General features: G+C 41.2%; 1 protein-coding gene across 1 annotated transcript; it reads right to left on the bottom strand.

Moving 5' to 3' along the window:
* Positions 1-13,766: 13,766 nt before the first annotated feature.
* Positions 13,767-14,705, bottom strand: LOC118716139 (olfactory receptor 1J4-like). The gene has a single exon (XM_036432927.1). It carries the CDS (start codon positions 14,703-14,705, stop codon positions 13,767-13,769), a length of 939 nt encoding a protein of 312 aa, XP_036288820.1.

Below are 14,705 nucleotides of genomic sequence, written 5' to 3'. Positions count from 1 at the left end.
CAAGTTCATAATAAACTGAACTGGAAGTTGAGTGTGTTAGTGAATCTCTCTTGTTTCTGAATCCAGTGCTATTTCAAGAATACCAGAAACACGCTAATACTTTCACTCTCTGAAGAAAAGATTGAGGGGCATTATATCCCACCGTCACAATGGGACACTGAGGAATGGCCACAGTTTTTATAAATCCTGGTCTCCTGCATACATATGTAAATATCATATATACACATACAGAGAAAGAGAGACAGAAGTAGAGATGTGTACACATAAAAATGAAACTGTAGAAACTTAGTAAAACCATAAGCATAAAATTCTGATTATATCGTTTTAAGAGAAGACAGAGAGGCAGAATTTGAAGGACTTTATGGATAGATACAAATGATGCTTTTAAAAAATAAATATTTATTAAAGGATGTAAGCATACATACAGAAAAATTGGCATACATTAAGCAGTATTTAATGAGTTCCAAAGAAATACATCCCTAAAACTCTATCTAATAAAGAGGGAATATACTAATTGACCCTCACACAGTCACAAAGATGGTGGTGCCCACAGCCAATAAGGAGAATATGCTAATTGACCACCATGCCCTCAAAGATGGCAGCACCCAGTTCCCTCAGTCCTGCTAGGACAGCAGGTGCACCCCAAGCTTCTGGAATTCCACAGACCTCTTAGTTCCACTGTTGCCCATAGCTGTCCCAAGGTGCAGGCAAACTTTGACTGGCAGCTGCCCAGCCACCCAGACTTGCCCTACTGGAAGTGGCAGCAGCAGAGGTGTGATGGGTGTAGCCTTCTCCTGATCACTGTGCTGTCTCCTGTCCCTGAGGGCTCCTGGACTATGAGAGAGCCCAGGTTGGGCTGAAGGAACCCCACCAGTGTATGTATTTTTATGCACCAGGCCTCTAGTAGAGAAATAATCCTGCATCATGCCTCTCCCAATAATTTCCTCCAAAGGTAAATCTCTTTATTTTTATCACCACATATTACTCTTGTGTGTGTATTTTTTAACTCATGAAGGTGAAAGAATATTAAATAGTCTACATTCTTCTTATATTTTATTGTAATATATACTTTACATGCTCAGATATTACTGAACTTGTCAATCCATTTGAACAAATACACATGAGTACACAAAGCATTGACCTCACTCCACAGAGTTTCTTTGAGTCCTTTCCTATTGACATCCTTTAGGAGCCACCACTAATCTCTCTTTCTCTTAAAAAAATTCTTTATTGTTTAAAGTATTATATATGAATCCTTCCCCCCCCCCCCCCCGACTTGTCCCCCTTCATTCTCCCCAGCACATGCTCTCACCCCACTATTGACTATGTCTATGGGATATCTTATATGCATATATACAAGTCCTTTGGTTGATCTCTCCATCTCTCCTTTTTCCTGTACCCCATAAAAATTAGTGGAAACAGTTCTGGAGGTGGCTTCAATTCTGGCTCTGGAGCTGCTCTAGTTCTAAGCTGGTGCTAGAGAGGGCGATGGAGCTAATACTAGCTCTGTGACTGGCTCTAAAACTGTTGCTGGTTCCAACTTGAATAGGTGGCAGAGCTGGTGGTACTGGAATAACCCTAGACTTGCTACTGCTGCTGAAACTGGCATGGTAGCTGGCTCTACCTCTGGGACTGGTGACAGACTGACTGTGTTTTAAATCTGGCACTGAAAATGGAAGTGGAGAAAGGTTTACCAAGATGAATGGCTTTCCATTTGCCTTTGCAAAGACAGAAAAACATCATACTTCCTTTAAGAGAACTCTCACCCCAGACTCTACCCCAGGAAGCCTTTTCAGACTGCTACCTGCTGTCTGAGGCTACACGTTGTTGCTGGCCCAGCTCCAGCCTCTGGAGGCTTTTGCAAGTGTGACATAACCCCTTCCCCACCTCCTCCAATGCACACATTTACCAACCCCTCATTCTTCCTGTCCCTCACGCTTTGCCTCAGTAGATTCTGGATACTCCATCTGGGCCAGGAGAAGGTAGGTGTGGTGCTCCAGGTCCAATCTGGGCAGGCTGAGCTGCACATAAATCACCAAGGGCTTTATGTCAATAAAGTGCAGAGGCTGACAGAAATGAGGTAGAGCAAGGTGCCTGGGATGGAGGAGATGATGCTAAGTCAAAGGCCTGGGCTTTCCTTTCTCACATTTCTCCACAACATGCCTGCAAGGGGCTGGACTCCTGTGCCAGCTCCTGCCCATCCAGAGGCCAGCCTCATACCCAGACCTCAAGTCTTGCTATCCTGTCAGTGGCAGAGCTGGTCACTGAGCAGGGGCTGGCAGAGAGCCCCCATCACAGAGAACCCTTGGTAAAAGGTCTGACCACCCTCCCCTTCTTCAGAAAGGCTGAGGCACTTCTCTGTTGGCATTCTGTGACCTCCTCCCCACAGGAACATAAACTCTATGAGAACAGTGAGGGTGGTGTCTGCTGTACATTGTTGGCATGCTGTTGGTGCCCCAGACTATCTTACAGATGAAGGAACAGAATCTGTTCCCTCCCCAGACTTCACAAGGCCTGCATGCACCTCAGCATGTAGCTTATGGATCTGGGGTGGTTTGCGTCTGTTTCCAGCTCCAATGCCCCAAGCCTCATGCTCTGACCTTCCTACAACTTCCTGAACCACCTGCTGTGCTTTGTAAAAGTCCACGTTTCTTACTTAGCCTAGCTAGAAGTTTATCAATTTTATCGAATAATCAACTTTTGGTTTCATTGATTTTGTCTATTGATTTCCTGTTTTCAGTTTTACTTATTTCTGCTCCAATATTAGTTATTTTTTTGTCTATTGTTTTAAGTTTATATTATCTTATCTTTTAAAAATTTCTTTATTGATTAATGTATCACATATTTGTCCTCATTCCCCCATTCCCACCCCCCACCCCTACCCACACATGCCCCCACCCCTCGTTGTCCTTGATCACTTGTTAGGCTCATATGTATGCACACAAGTCCTTTAGTTGATTTTTCCCTTTTATCCCCACCTTCTCCTACACTTTCTCTGAGGTCCAATAGTCTGATCTATGCCTCCTTGTCTCTGGGTTTGTTCTTGTTCATCAGTCTGTGTTGTTTATCATTTCCTCTAGATGAGTGAGATCATGTCCTACTGGAAATACATTTATTAGAACCGAAATGAGACAAGCAATAATGGTTATGCTGAAAGGCAAATGAATCAGTCTGTAGTGAATTTCTTTCTGGGTCAACAGTTCTTTTGAGACCCAATTTAAATGTCAAACAGTTCCTTATGTGTACATGTCATTAATGATATTTCAGTTCTGAATGGTGGACAAATGGTGGTAATGCAGGTTGGACTCTCTCTGGTTTGGTCCTGGGCAACCTGCAGCAATGAACAGCTGCTGACTGCTAGTATGGCAAGGCAATGTCATCGTGTTCCATCTCTGGACTGCTTCTCTTTTGTCTTCATGGCCAGAGTAGTCCTGTCAATTCCTCTCTGTTGCCGGAATCCACGTAGTCTCAGAGTTGTTTTCTGGAAATATACAAACATATTGTCAACCAAAAGTTAATAAAGGAATCTTTTCTATAAATTTTACTTGGGATCCTTTTTCATTTTTCACCCAAATGACTTTCCTCTGGCTTGTTTTGACACCATGTGTATTTTTCATGGGTGTCTTCTTGTTAACATTTACCATTAACTTTCTAAAGTACAAATTTTCTAGCTGTAATTTACTTACAGGATGTTTTTCCTTACATGGTATTCTTCTACTATCTACCCACCTTTTTATTTAAATATTAGGAGGCTTTTGAAAAATTTATAATGTAGTCTAGATAGATTTTAAATTTTAATTTTTTGCACTATAATATGACTGCTTTAGGTTCATTACATGTTATGCAATTTTATCATGAGATGAAATACCAATAAAAAATTTAGTTCACATTTTAGGAACAGCTTTTTGTCCACTACAATTAATTTTTCTAGAATATTGGCTTATTTCACTTAGCCAATTTAAATTAGCCTGAAAACTTGTCTACTATTTTTACTGTTAAATTTAATATTCTAACAACTATCTTATTTTACCCTGTAAAAATTAGTGGAAAGGATTATTTGCCTTCTTGAGTAAGCTCTGAGCATTCCTGGTGGTAGGCTGGATTTAGATATCAAAAACCCACTTCCCCACACCATGGGTATAAGACAACTCAAACAAGTCTTGTTGTAGTGAGAGGGCAGCTGCTGTTGGCCAAGGCTCTGTCTGTTACCTGGGTCCTAATTTGAGCTGGGCATGGGAAGTTGAGCAGCCATGGGAGCAGGAGACTTCCCTCAGAAAGGGTAAGGGTTCAGGCCCCTGCAAAGTTGGGGGTGTTGAGGGTCTGGGTCCCACCTCTGTTGACCCCCAAGTTCTCTTCTAATGGCTCCTCTTTGACTGTGCCTGTCTAGGTTTTTCATTCCCTGAGGAATCTTACCTGTCTCTGGTTAACCAGCCATCCTCTGGGGCCAAGCAGGGTAATGTGAGATTCAGCTCTGTCTTCGTGATACTCTATGCTCCCCTGCCTCCATGCCCAGCTTCTGCCTTGGGATCCCCTTGCCTGTGGTCAGGGCCCCAGCACTGATTACATATCTTGGGGAACCCAAGTTTCTTCTCCAGGGAGGGCCCAACTTGCCCCACTGGGTGAGAGACTGATCCATGGTACCAATCATCATGAGGCTTCAACCTCGACATGAACAGAAAACTCAGGCAACAGCTTTGGGCAATTAGATTGTGAGGAGAGGGTCTCTCTTGGGCAAAAGGGCAAGAGGAGCCAACATAGAATGCTCAGGTGCCTTTCCAAGAGGCCCTCTACACAATGGAAGGGATTAAATCCTTTCATGTTCTTTTTAAATTGCTGCCAGAGATTTAAAGAATTAATTCTTAAGTTTTCTTGGGATAATTGTATATTATGCTGTTGTAAGTCTAAAATATCAAGAAGTGTGTTTCCTTTGTCTCCAAGCACCACAAAGATGATTTTTTTTATTGATCCCCAAGGGTTCAAGGTACTATTATGAGTAATGGGGATAGCACAAATCTGGGAAAAATTTTAATGACATTGTAGAAAAATACCATGTAAGGATATTCTATATTATCTTCTTTCTATAGTTATTTAAGGTAGAAGCCTATACTATCAGTTTTAGAGTTTTCTTATTTCCATATATATATATATATATATATATATATATATATATATATATATATATATTTAATTCTGTACATTTCCCTTGAAGCACTGATTTTGGTGCATTCCATAATTTTTCATAACTGTGTTATTTTATTTTAGTTTTAAATATTTTAAATTTGTCTTGTGACTTTTTGTTTGACCCATGTGGTATTTAGATGTGTATTGTTTATAATCTCCAGTAGTTTTTGAGATTTTCCAGCTATGCTTCTGCTATTGATCTCTATTTTAATATTCACTGTGGTCTAAGACCATACTTTGTATTTCTATTTTTTTACATTGATAAAGGTTTGTTTTATAACTTAGAATGTGGGATATATTGATAAATATTCCATTTGATATTAAGAAAAATGTGTACGGGAGAAACCAAGATGGTGGCATAGGTAAACTCCTAAATTGCTGCCTCACACAACAATTTCAAAACTACAACTAAAAGAGAAAATGGAGGAGAAACTAAAATGGCTGCATAGGTAAACATTTAAACTGTTGCCTCACACAACAATTTTAAAACTACAACTAAAAGACAGAATGTACAACATCCAGAAGCATAGGAAAGCTGGCTGAGTGGAAAATCTACAAGTAGAAGGAAAGAAAAAAACTCACGGAAAATTAGAGGGGTTGCAAAGGACTGAGGTACGGAGACATGCTTGCGGAGAGGAAGGGCATTGAATGCCTAGCTGGCTGTCTCTGGCGGGAGAGGGAAGGAAGCCCCCAACTGCATCGAATCCCAGTTCTGACTGCACTGAACCCAGTTCCGGGCAAAACCCTGTGGACCCAGGCTCATACAGGGGGAGTCTGGACTCTTAGGTAGAGAGAAAGGCACATGGAGACTCGGAGACTTGGGTTTACTGCAGTGGGCAGGAGACTGTAGACATGCGCATGCAGAGAAGACTGATTGCTAAGGTAGCCTCTAGCTCTCCCTAGTGGAAGGGAGTCGGAAACTCCTGATTGTACAGAACCCCAGTTCTGGGCAAGCCTGGGGGAATCTGGATTGTTAGGTGGAAACTCAGGGGAGCCACAGAAGGCAGAGGTCTGGAGGCACGCACACAATGGCAGGGCTGATTGGAAGCCAAGACTGTCTGTTCAGCCCTGAAACTCCACCCCATCCAAGGTGAGCACAGAGGCTTTTACAATTTTGCAAGTCTAGTTCTATAAGGCAGTCTCCAGCACAGATCTCCTGGTGTAGAAACAGCTGATACTCACAGCCAATTGGCCTGGAGGTCACTTCCTCCCAGTGATACCAAGAACAATCAAGACTTAACTACAACAAGGATGTACACATAGATCACAAAAGGGTGCACCAGTAGTGTCCACCTCAAGTGTCTGGGGAGGATGACCCACTGGGCCAAATAGGAAATCTAGCACACAAAGCTACCCTACCAACTCAGGGAAGCAGCGAAAATGTGGAGACAAAGTAACAGATCACAAACGAAAGAAATGGAGGGGGAAAAAAGACTGGATATAGAATTCAAAACCACCATTATAAATTTCAAGTTTTCCCTAGAAAAGGCTGATAAGTTTAGCCAGACCCTTGTCAGCAGATTTATCAACAGAAACTATGCAGGCCAGACAGGAATGGCAAGAAATATTTAAAGTGATGAATAGCAAGAACCTACAACCAAGATTACTTTACCCAGCAAAGTTATTATTCAGAATTGAAGGGCAGATAAATATTTTCACAGATAAGGAAAAGCTAGAGTTTATCATCACCAAACCGTTATTATATGAAATGCTGAAAAGTATTCTTTAAGCTAAGACCGGTTTGGCTCAATGGATAGAGCGTCGGCTTGGGGACTGAAGGGACCTGGGTTCGATTCTAGTCAAGGGCATGTACCTTGGTTGCAGGCATATCCCCAGTAGGGGGTATGCAAGAGGCAGCTGATCGATGATTCTCTCTCATCGATGTTTCTAACTCTCTATCTCTCTCCCTTCCTCTCTGTACAAAAATCAATAAAATATATTTTTTTTAAAAAGTATTCTTTAAGAAGAGGAAGAAAAAAGTAAAGATTAAAAATTATGAACAAATACCTAACTATCAACAAGTGAACCTAAAAATAAAGTGAATTAAAAATATGAGGAACAGAATAAACTGGTGATTATAATAGAATCGGGCATAGAAAGGGAGTGGACTGATAACTCAGGGGGAAAGGGATATGGGGGTGCTGGGAGAGACTAGACAAAAATCATACACCTATGGATGAGGACAGTGGGGAAAGGTAAGGGCAGAGGGTGGTGTGGGAACAGGTGAAGGGGAGTTATACAGATAAAAAGGAGAAACTATTGTAATAATCTGAGTAAAAAAATTTATTAAATTGAAAAAAGACGGTGATACATCTATTGTACACAATGGAATACTATGCTGTGGTAAAAAAGAAGGAATTCTTACCATTTGCAACAGCATGAATGGACCTAGACAGCATTATGCTAAGCAAAATAAGCCAGTCAGAGAAAGATAAATATCACATGATCACACTCATTTGTGGAATATAATGAGCAACATAAACTGATGAACAAAAACAGACCCAGGGAGAAAAGCACCAATCAGACAGTCAAATCTAATAGTGAAGGTAAGGGAGAGAAGGGTAAGGGGGATTTGTTTTCATGCATATAAGCCTAACCAATGGGATAGACACGGGGGGGGTGAGAGCATGAGTGGGGGTTGGGGAGGAAAAAGGGGATAAGGACACACATGTAATACCTTAATAAAGTAAAAAATAAAACAAAGGACAAAACGTCTAAAACCCAGAACCATGGGAAAGCTGGCTGAGTGGAAGTTCTACAACTAGAAGGAAAGAGAAAAGAGCGTTGAGATATGCACAGGCGCTGAAAAGCTAAGGTATGGAGGTGTGCAAACTCTGAAATTCAGTTTCTGGGGAGACACTGGGAACCCAAACTCCTGCATGGAGAAGCTGGATTGTCTGCCATCAGGTCAGAAAGTGAGGGTGGCTTGCTTGCAGAGCTGTGCGCAGGAATTGTTTACTGTGCTGGGATGCAAGACTTGGGGACCTGGAACCTCGGAGACGCAAAGAGGGCTGACTGGCAGCCATTGCTGTTTGCCACGCCCTAACTTAGTGACTTCCTGAGACCCCACCCCGCACAATCTACAAACCCACTCAAGCTCCACACAACGGCTTTTGCATATAAATGGCCTCCCCTATCACAGCTTAAACTAACAAACTGCAGCTCTGGTCAGACAGCTCTAAAACCTCCAGACTCAAGCAAAGAGGAGAAAAATGTAGTTTTTGCTGTAGCTCCTGAGGGGTGGCCTCAGACAGTAGCTGACCTGCACCCCATTGGAGATCCAGAAGCCAGTGTACCTAGTGGTCAGTGTGAGATGACTCCAGATTTCAACTCCTTGCATCTATAAGTGACACATTCAAGAGTCAGACTCTGTGAGCACCTAAGCCCCACTGAAGCAAGTCCTTCCCTATAAGCGTGTCTCCAATGTATCAGTTCTTCCATTATAGACACTGCGGGCCCTCACAGCCAATTGGCCTGGAGGTCAATTCCTCCTACTGTATCAACAGCAATCAAGGCTTAATTACACCAAGTCTTTGCACTCAGGCCATAAAGGAGTCTACCTCATGGGATTGGGGAGGCTGAGCCACTGACCCCTAGAGGTCACCTATCACATAAAGCCACTCCATCAACACAGGGAAGCTTCCAGAATGTGGAGACAAAGAAATACGTCACGAATGAAAGAAATGGGGGAAAGCAAACTACTGGACATAGAGTTCAAAACCACATTCATTCTAAAAACGCCGAGACACTTGATGAGACCTATGAGGAGCTTAGTGAGACCTTCAAGGACCTTAATGAGAATGCCAAAAAAATGGACAAGGACCAGTCAGAAATTAAGCATACACTGTCTGAAATAAAGAATATACAGAAACTCAACTGTAGATCAAAGGACCCCAAGAATCAAACCTAAGATCTAAAATTGGAAACAAAAACACCCAACCAGAAAAACAAAAAGAAAAAAGAATAAAAAAATATGAAGATAGTGTAAGGAGCCTCTGGGACAACTTTAAGTATACTAACATCTGAATTATTGGGGTGCCAGGAGAAGAAATAGAACTAGATACTGAAAACCTATTTAAAAAAATAATGACAGAAACTTTCCCTACCTGGTGAAAGAAGTAAACTTACAAGTCTAGGAAGCACACAGAACCCTAAACAAGAGGAATCCTAAGAGGACCACACCAAGACACATCATAATTAAAATTCCAAGGGCAAAAGACAAAGAGAAAATCTTGAAAGCAGCAAGAGAAAAACAATTAGTTATCTACAAGGGAGTACCCATATGACTGTCAGCTGATTTCTCAACAGAAACTATGCATGCCAGAAGGGAGTGGCAATAAATATTCAAAGTGATGAACAGCAAGAACCTACAACCAAGGTTACTCTACCCAAAAAGCTATCATTCAGAATTGAAGGTCAGATAAAGAGCTTCACAGACAAGAAAAAGCAAAAGGAGTTCATCACCACCAAACTAGGATTATATGAAATGCTGAAGGGTATTCTTTAAGAAGAGGAAGAAGAAGAAAAAGGTAAAGATAAAAATTATGAACAACAAAATGACAACAAATACATACCTACCAACAAGTGAATCTAAAAATCAAGTGAGTAAAAAGTCTGATGAACAGAATGGACTGATGAATATAATAGAATCAGGGACATAGAAAGAGAGTGGACTGACAATTCGGGGGGGGGGGGGGGGAGAAGGTAGAAGGAGGTGTGAGTGGTGTGGGAAGAGATTGGACAAAAATTTTATACCTATGAATGAAGTCAGTGATGGGGGGTTAGGGCATGGGGTGGAGGTGAGCTATGGGGGAAAAAAAGAGGAACACCTGTAATAATCTGAATAAAGATTTATTTAAAAAAATAAAAAAAGAACAATGTGTACCTTTGCTGTAGTTGGATGAAGTGTTTTAGAAATATCAGTTAGGTCCAATTGATTGATGGTGCCATTCAGTTCAACTATAGCCTTACTGGCTTTTTGCCTATTAGATCTGTCAGTTACTGTACTCGCTTCGGCAGCACATATACTAAAATTAGATCTGTCAGTTACTGATAGAGAGGTGTTGAAATCTCCATCTAAAATAGTGGGTTTATCTATTTCTCCTTATCAGTCTTATCAGTTTTTGACACTCTGTTGCTAGGTGCCTATGCATTAATGATTGTTATATTTTCTTGGTGAATTGACTTCTCTGTCATTATGTAATTAACTCTTTATCCCTGATAATTTTCCTGTTCTGAAATCAGCTTTGTTTGACATTAAGATAGGTACTCCAACTTTCTTTTGATTCATTTTTACATGGTATAGTTTTCTTAATCCCTTCACTATTGTATTGTGGTAAAATATGCACAATGTGAAATTTACCATTTGAATGATTTTTAAGCAAACATCATCACGATCCATCTCCATGATATTTTCAACATCCCATACTGAAAGTTTATGCCCATCTATACTAATAAAAACATAATATGCTAATTAGACCAGACAGCTGAATGATTTACTGGACATCCTTCCAGATGTCATTCCAGATGCAGCTGCAGTGGTGTGGCTGAGGGATAGGCGGTTAAGGGCGATCATTCCCTGAGGGGTCCCGGATTGTGAGAGGGTGTAGGTGGGGCTGAGGTACCCCCCCCACCTCTGTGCACAAATTTCATGCACCAGGCCTATAATTAAATAATTACCCTTTCTTCACCCCTCCATCTCCTACTAACCATTCCGCTTTCTGTCTATGCACTTGCTTACTCTATGTACTTCATGTAAATGACAACATACATATTTGCCTTTTTGGGTCTGGCTTATTAGCATAATATCTTCAAGGTTTATCCATGTTTTAGCACATATCACAAGTTTATTTCTTTACCAATAAACTCAGTTTAGGCCTACAGGGGAGGGCAGTTGGGGGTGACCAAGCCGGCTGGGGAAGGTAACCCCCATGTGGATACAAGATGGCTGACAGGGGAGGGCAGTTAGGGGCAACTAGGCTGGCAAGGGAGGGCAGTTAGGAGTGACCAGGCCAGCACAGGACGGCAGTTTGGTGTCAATGAGGCTGGCGGGGGAGAGGTTAGGGTGGATTAGGCTGGCTGGCAGGCAGAAGCTGTTAGAGGCAATCAGGCAGGCAGGCAGGTGAGTGGTTGGGATCCAGCCATCCTGAATTGTGAGATGGATGTCCGACTGCCCGTTTAGGCCCAATTGAGATAGGCTGCATGATCAGGACTGCATGATCAGGACTAAACCAGCAGTGGCACATCCCTGTCAGACATCCCTGAGGGGTCCCAGATTGGAGAGGGTGCAGGCTGGGCTGAGGGACCCTTCCTTCCCCCTTCTCCTTCCACCTCCTGTGCACGAATTTCATGCACCTAGTATACCTTATAAAGGTTAAAGTTAATCTCAACTTTTGCTATTCTCTTTCCCCCCATATCAGCAATTTTTTCATAGAAACTAAAAACAAATATAAGCTCTAGATATGGTTGGGGTCTCTCTTCCTTCTCTCATGAGGAGAATCCAATATCCTCTCTGGAGTGGCTTTTCCTGCTTGTCTCTCTTCCATCTCTTTGGGGGTTAGGATTTTAACATATAAATTTGGAGTGGGGACACAGATATTCAGTCTATTGCAGAGAACTTAATATAAGATCTACGTTCTTAGCAAATTTCATACATACAATATAGCATTAAGTATAGACACTATTACAGCACAATTTTGAATTTAAGTGGTACAACTGAAATCATTACCTTGTTCCTGATCTCAGTCTTTCACTGTTAAGTTTTTAGTTTTTTTATAGATATTCTTTACCAATTTATTTATTTATTTTTATTTTAAAAATATATATATTTTATTGATTTTTTACAGAGAGGAGGAGAGAAGGATAGAGAGCTAGAAACGTCGATGAGAGAGAAACATCGACCAGCTGCCTCCTGCACACCCCCTACCAGGGATGTGCCCGCAACCAATGTACATGCCCTTGCCCTGAATCAAACCTGGGACCTTTCAGTCTGCAGACCGATGCTCTACCACTGAGCCAAACCGGTTTCGGCTCTTTACCAATTAAAGAAGTTTTCTCTATTTCTAGTTTCTGAGATTTTAAAATCAAGATTGGCTGTTGAATTTTATAAAATACTTTATAGTATATTGATATCCTTTGTTACCTTTCATCTTTATCTCCTATCAAGTCTCTCAATACACTGCTTACTCTATTTCTTTTTAACATGCCAACCACTCTCCCATCTCAGACTCTGCAATTTCTACTCCCCTGTCTGGAATGATCTTCCCCTCAGATAAAAACAATGACTTATTCCCCTGTTCTCATTAAGCTTTTTGCTTAAATCACTTGTTTTTATGGAAGCCTACCTGGGCCACTAGACTGCTTAAAATAGCAGGGTCACCTATACTCCTTTCCCACTCACCTTGTTTGTACTAATATCTATCTATGACACATTATCTTTTAATATAACATCTATTTTCATTTTTTTTATTGACAATGTCTCCTCTTTAATATAAAAGCCTCAAAAAAAGAAGTTTTGACTCATTTGTATAACATTGCCATGTACATAGTACAAATTTGAAATAAAAATTTATTTAATGAGTGTTATATAATGCATACATTTATTTTTGCTTCAACTAGAAATGGATTGTCTCAGTTTGAGCAGAAAGAAAAATCTTCATTTTCCCAAACTAGAAGGAAGGGGAATATAGACCATCCCACCAAGAAACATCCCATAGAGGGAAAAAGACTTAAAATCAGGAAACTTTTAAATAAAGTGATTGCCCTATGCATCTCTATTGGGTTCTTTCCAATAGAAAAACTAACTAGTAAGGCCAAAACTTTACTTTTTAATTTTAGGTAGCTATAAGGAAACACTTTATTAATTAGCTACCTCATTAGCAAGAACTTTGCTACTTCCTGTTTTAATAGTGCTAGAGGAAAAAAAATTATTAATTAGCTACCTCATTAGCAAGAACTTTGAACTTCCTGTTTTTATAGAGGAAAAAAATAAACTAGATTATTATTAATTTTTTATGTAAATATTTTATGATCTCTCAGTTTTTTTAAAGAAACTCAGTTTTACAGATATGAAACTAACTCAAATAAGGGTCAAGTGTCCATTTAGCTTTTTATTTAGACATAATATTACATAATACATTTGATAGTTCCAATCTTCAACTTAAAGGTAGTTCCAATCTTCAATGTCAAGAATTTAAAGAGTAAGAAGGTACCTTCTGCAATTATATTTTTCATTTCTAATTTCAGGGAGTATAGGGGACCAAACAGGGAGACTATTAAAAGTGGTTACAGAGCAAGAAGCAGGTTGGTTACCTAACTTCACATTTTCAAGTAGATTTCTCTGACAGGATCAGTGGACAAGATGATAATCAGTTCCCTAGACCCGTGGTCGGCAAACTGCAGCTCTCGAGCCACATGTGGCTTTTTGGCCCCTTGAGTGTGGCTCTTCCACAAAATACCACAGCCTAGGCGAGTCTATTTTGAAGAAGTGGCATTAGAAGAAGTTTAAGTTTAAAAAATTTGGCTCTCAAGAGAAATTTCAATTGTTGTATTGTTGATATTTGGCTCTGTTTACTAATGAGTCTGCCCTAGGTGAAAAGGATATCCCTCTTGAAAACTTTCCCCAAAGCCCCCTTCATGTCTCTGTTCCTCAGGCTATAGATGAAGGGGTTCAGCATGGGGGTCACCACTGTATACATCACTGAGGCAATTATGTCTTTGCCATTGGAGTTGTTTGATGATGGGAAAATGTACAGAGCCATAGTTGTTCCATAGAACAGAAACACCACGGAGAGGTGGGAGCCACAGGTGGACAAGGCTTTGCAGATCCCTTTGGTAGAGGGGATCCTCAGGATGGAGACACCAATGCGGATGTAAGAGACCAGAATCCCAGTAAATGACAGGATAGTGATCAATCCCCCAGTAGCGAAGATAAAAATTTCATTGAGGGAGATGTCTGAGCATGAGAGCTTAAGCAGGGCAGCAAGATCACAAAAGAAGTGAGGGATAATGTTGTCAGCACAGAAGGACAATTGAGCCACGAGGATGGTGTGGGACAGGGCAATGCTACCAGAGAGGAGCCAAGATCCAGCCAACAGAAATGTGCACAGTTCCTCCCTCATGATGGTGGTATAATGTAGAGGCTGACAGATGGCCACGTACCTGTCATATGCCATTACTCCAAGGAGAAGGGTATCAAAAGAACCAAAAAATATAAAAAAATACATCTGGGTTACACACCCTCCATAGGAAATGGATTGATCCTGAGTCTGCATGTTCATGAGCATCTTAGGAACAATGACAGATGAGAAGGAGACATCAGAGAAGGCCAAGTGGCTGAGGAAGAAGTACATGGGCGTGTGCAGGCGAGAGTCCAGCCTGATAAGCAGGATGATGAGCAGGTTGCCCAGCACCGTGGTCAGGTACATGCCCAGGAACAGGGTGAAGAACACGCCCTGTTGCCCTGGTGGGATGGGGAGCCCCAGGAGGAGGAACTGGGACACGCTGCTCTGGTTCTCCCTTCTCAT

This window comes from Pipistrellus kuhlii, unplaced genomic scaffold (assembly GCF_014108245.1).
Source record: "Pipistrellus kuhlii isolate mPipKuh1 unplaced genomic scaffold, mPipKuh1.p scaffold_m20_p_12, whole genome shotgun sequence".
NCBI lineage: Eukaryota > Metazoa > Chordata > Mammalia > Chiroptera > Vespertilionidae > Pipistrellus > Pipistrellus kuhlii.
The sequence above is the reverse complement of the archived record's forward strand: the minus strand, read 5'-3'. Positions and strand labels throughout refer to the sequence as shown.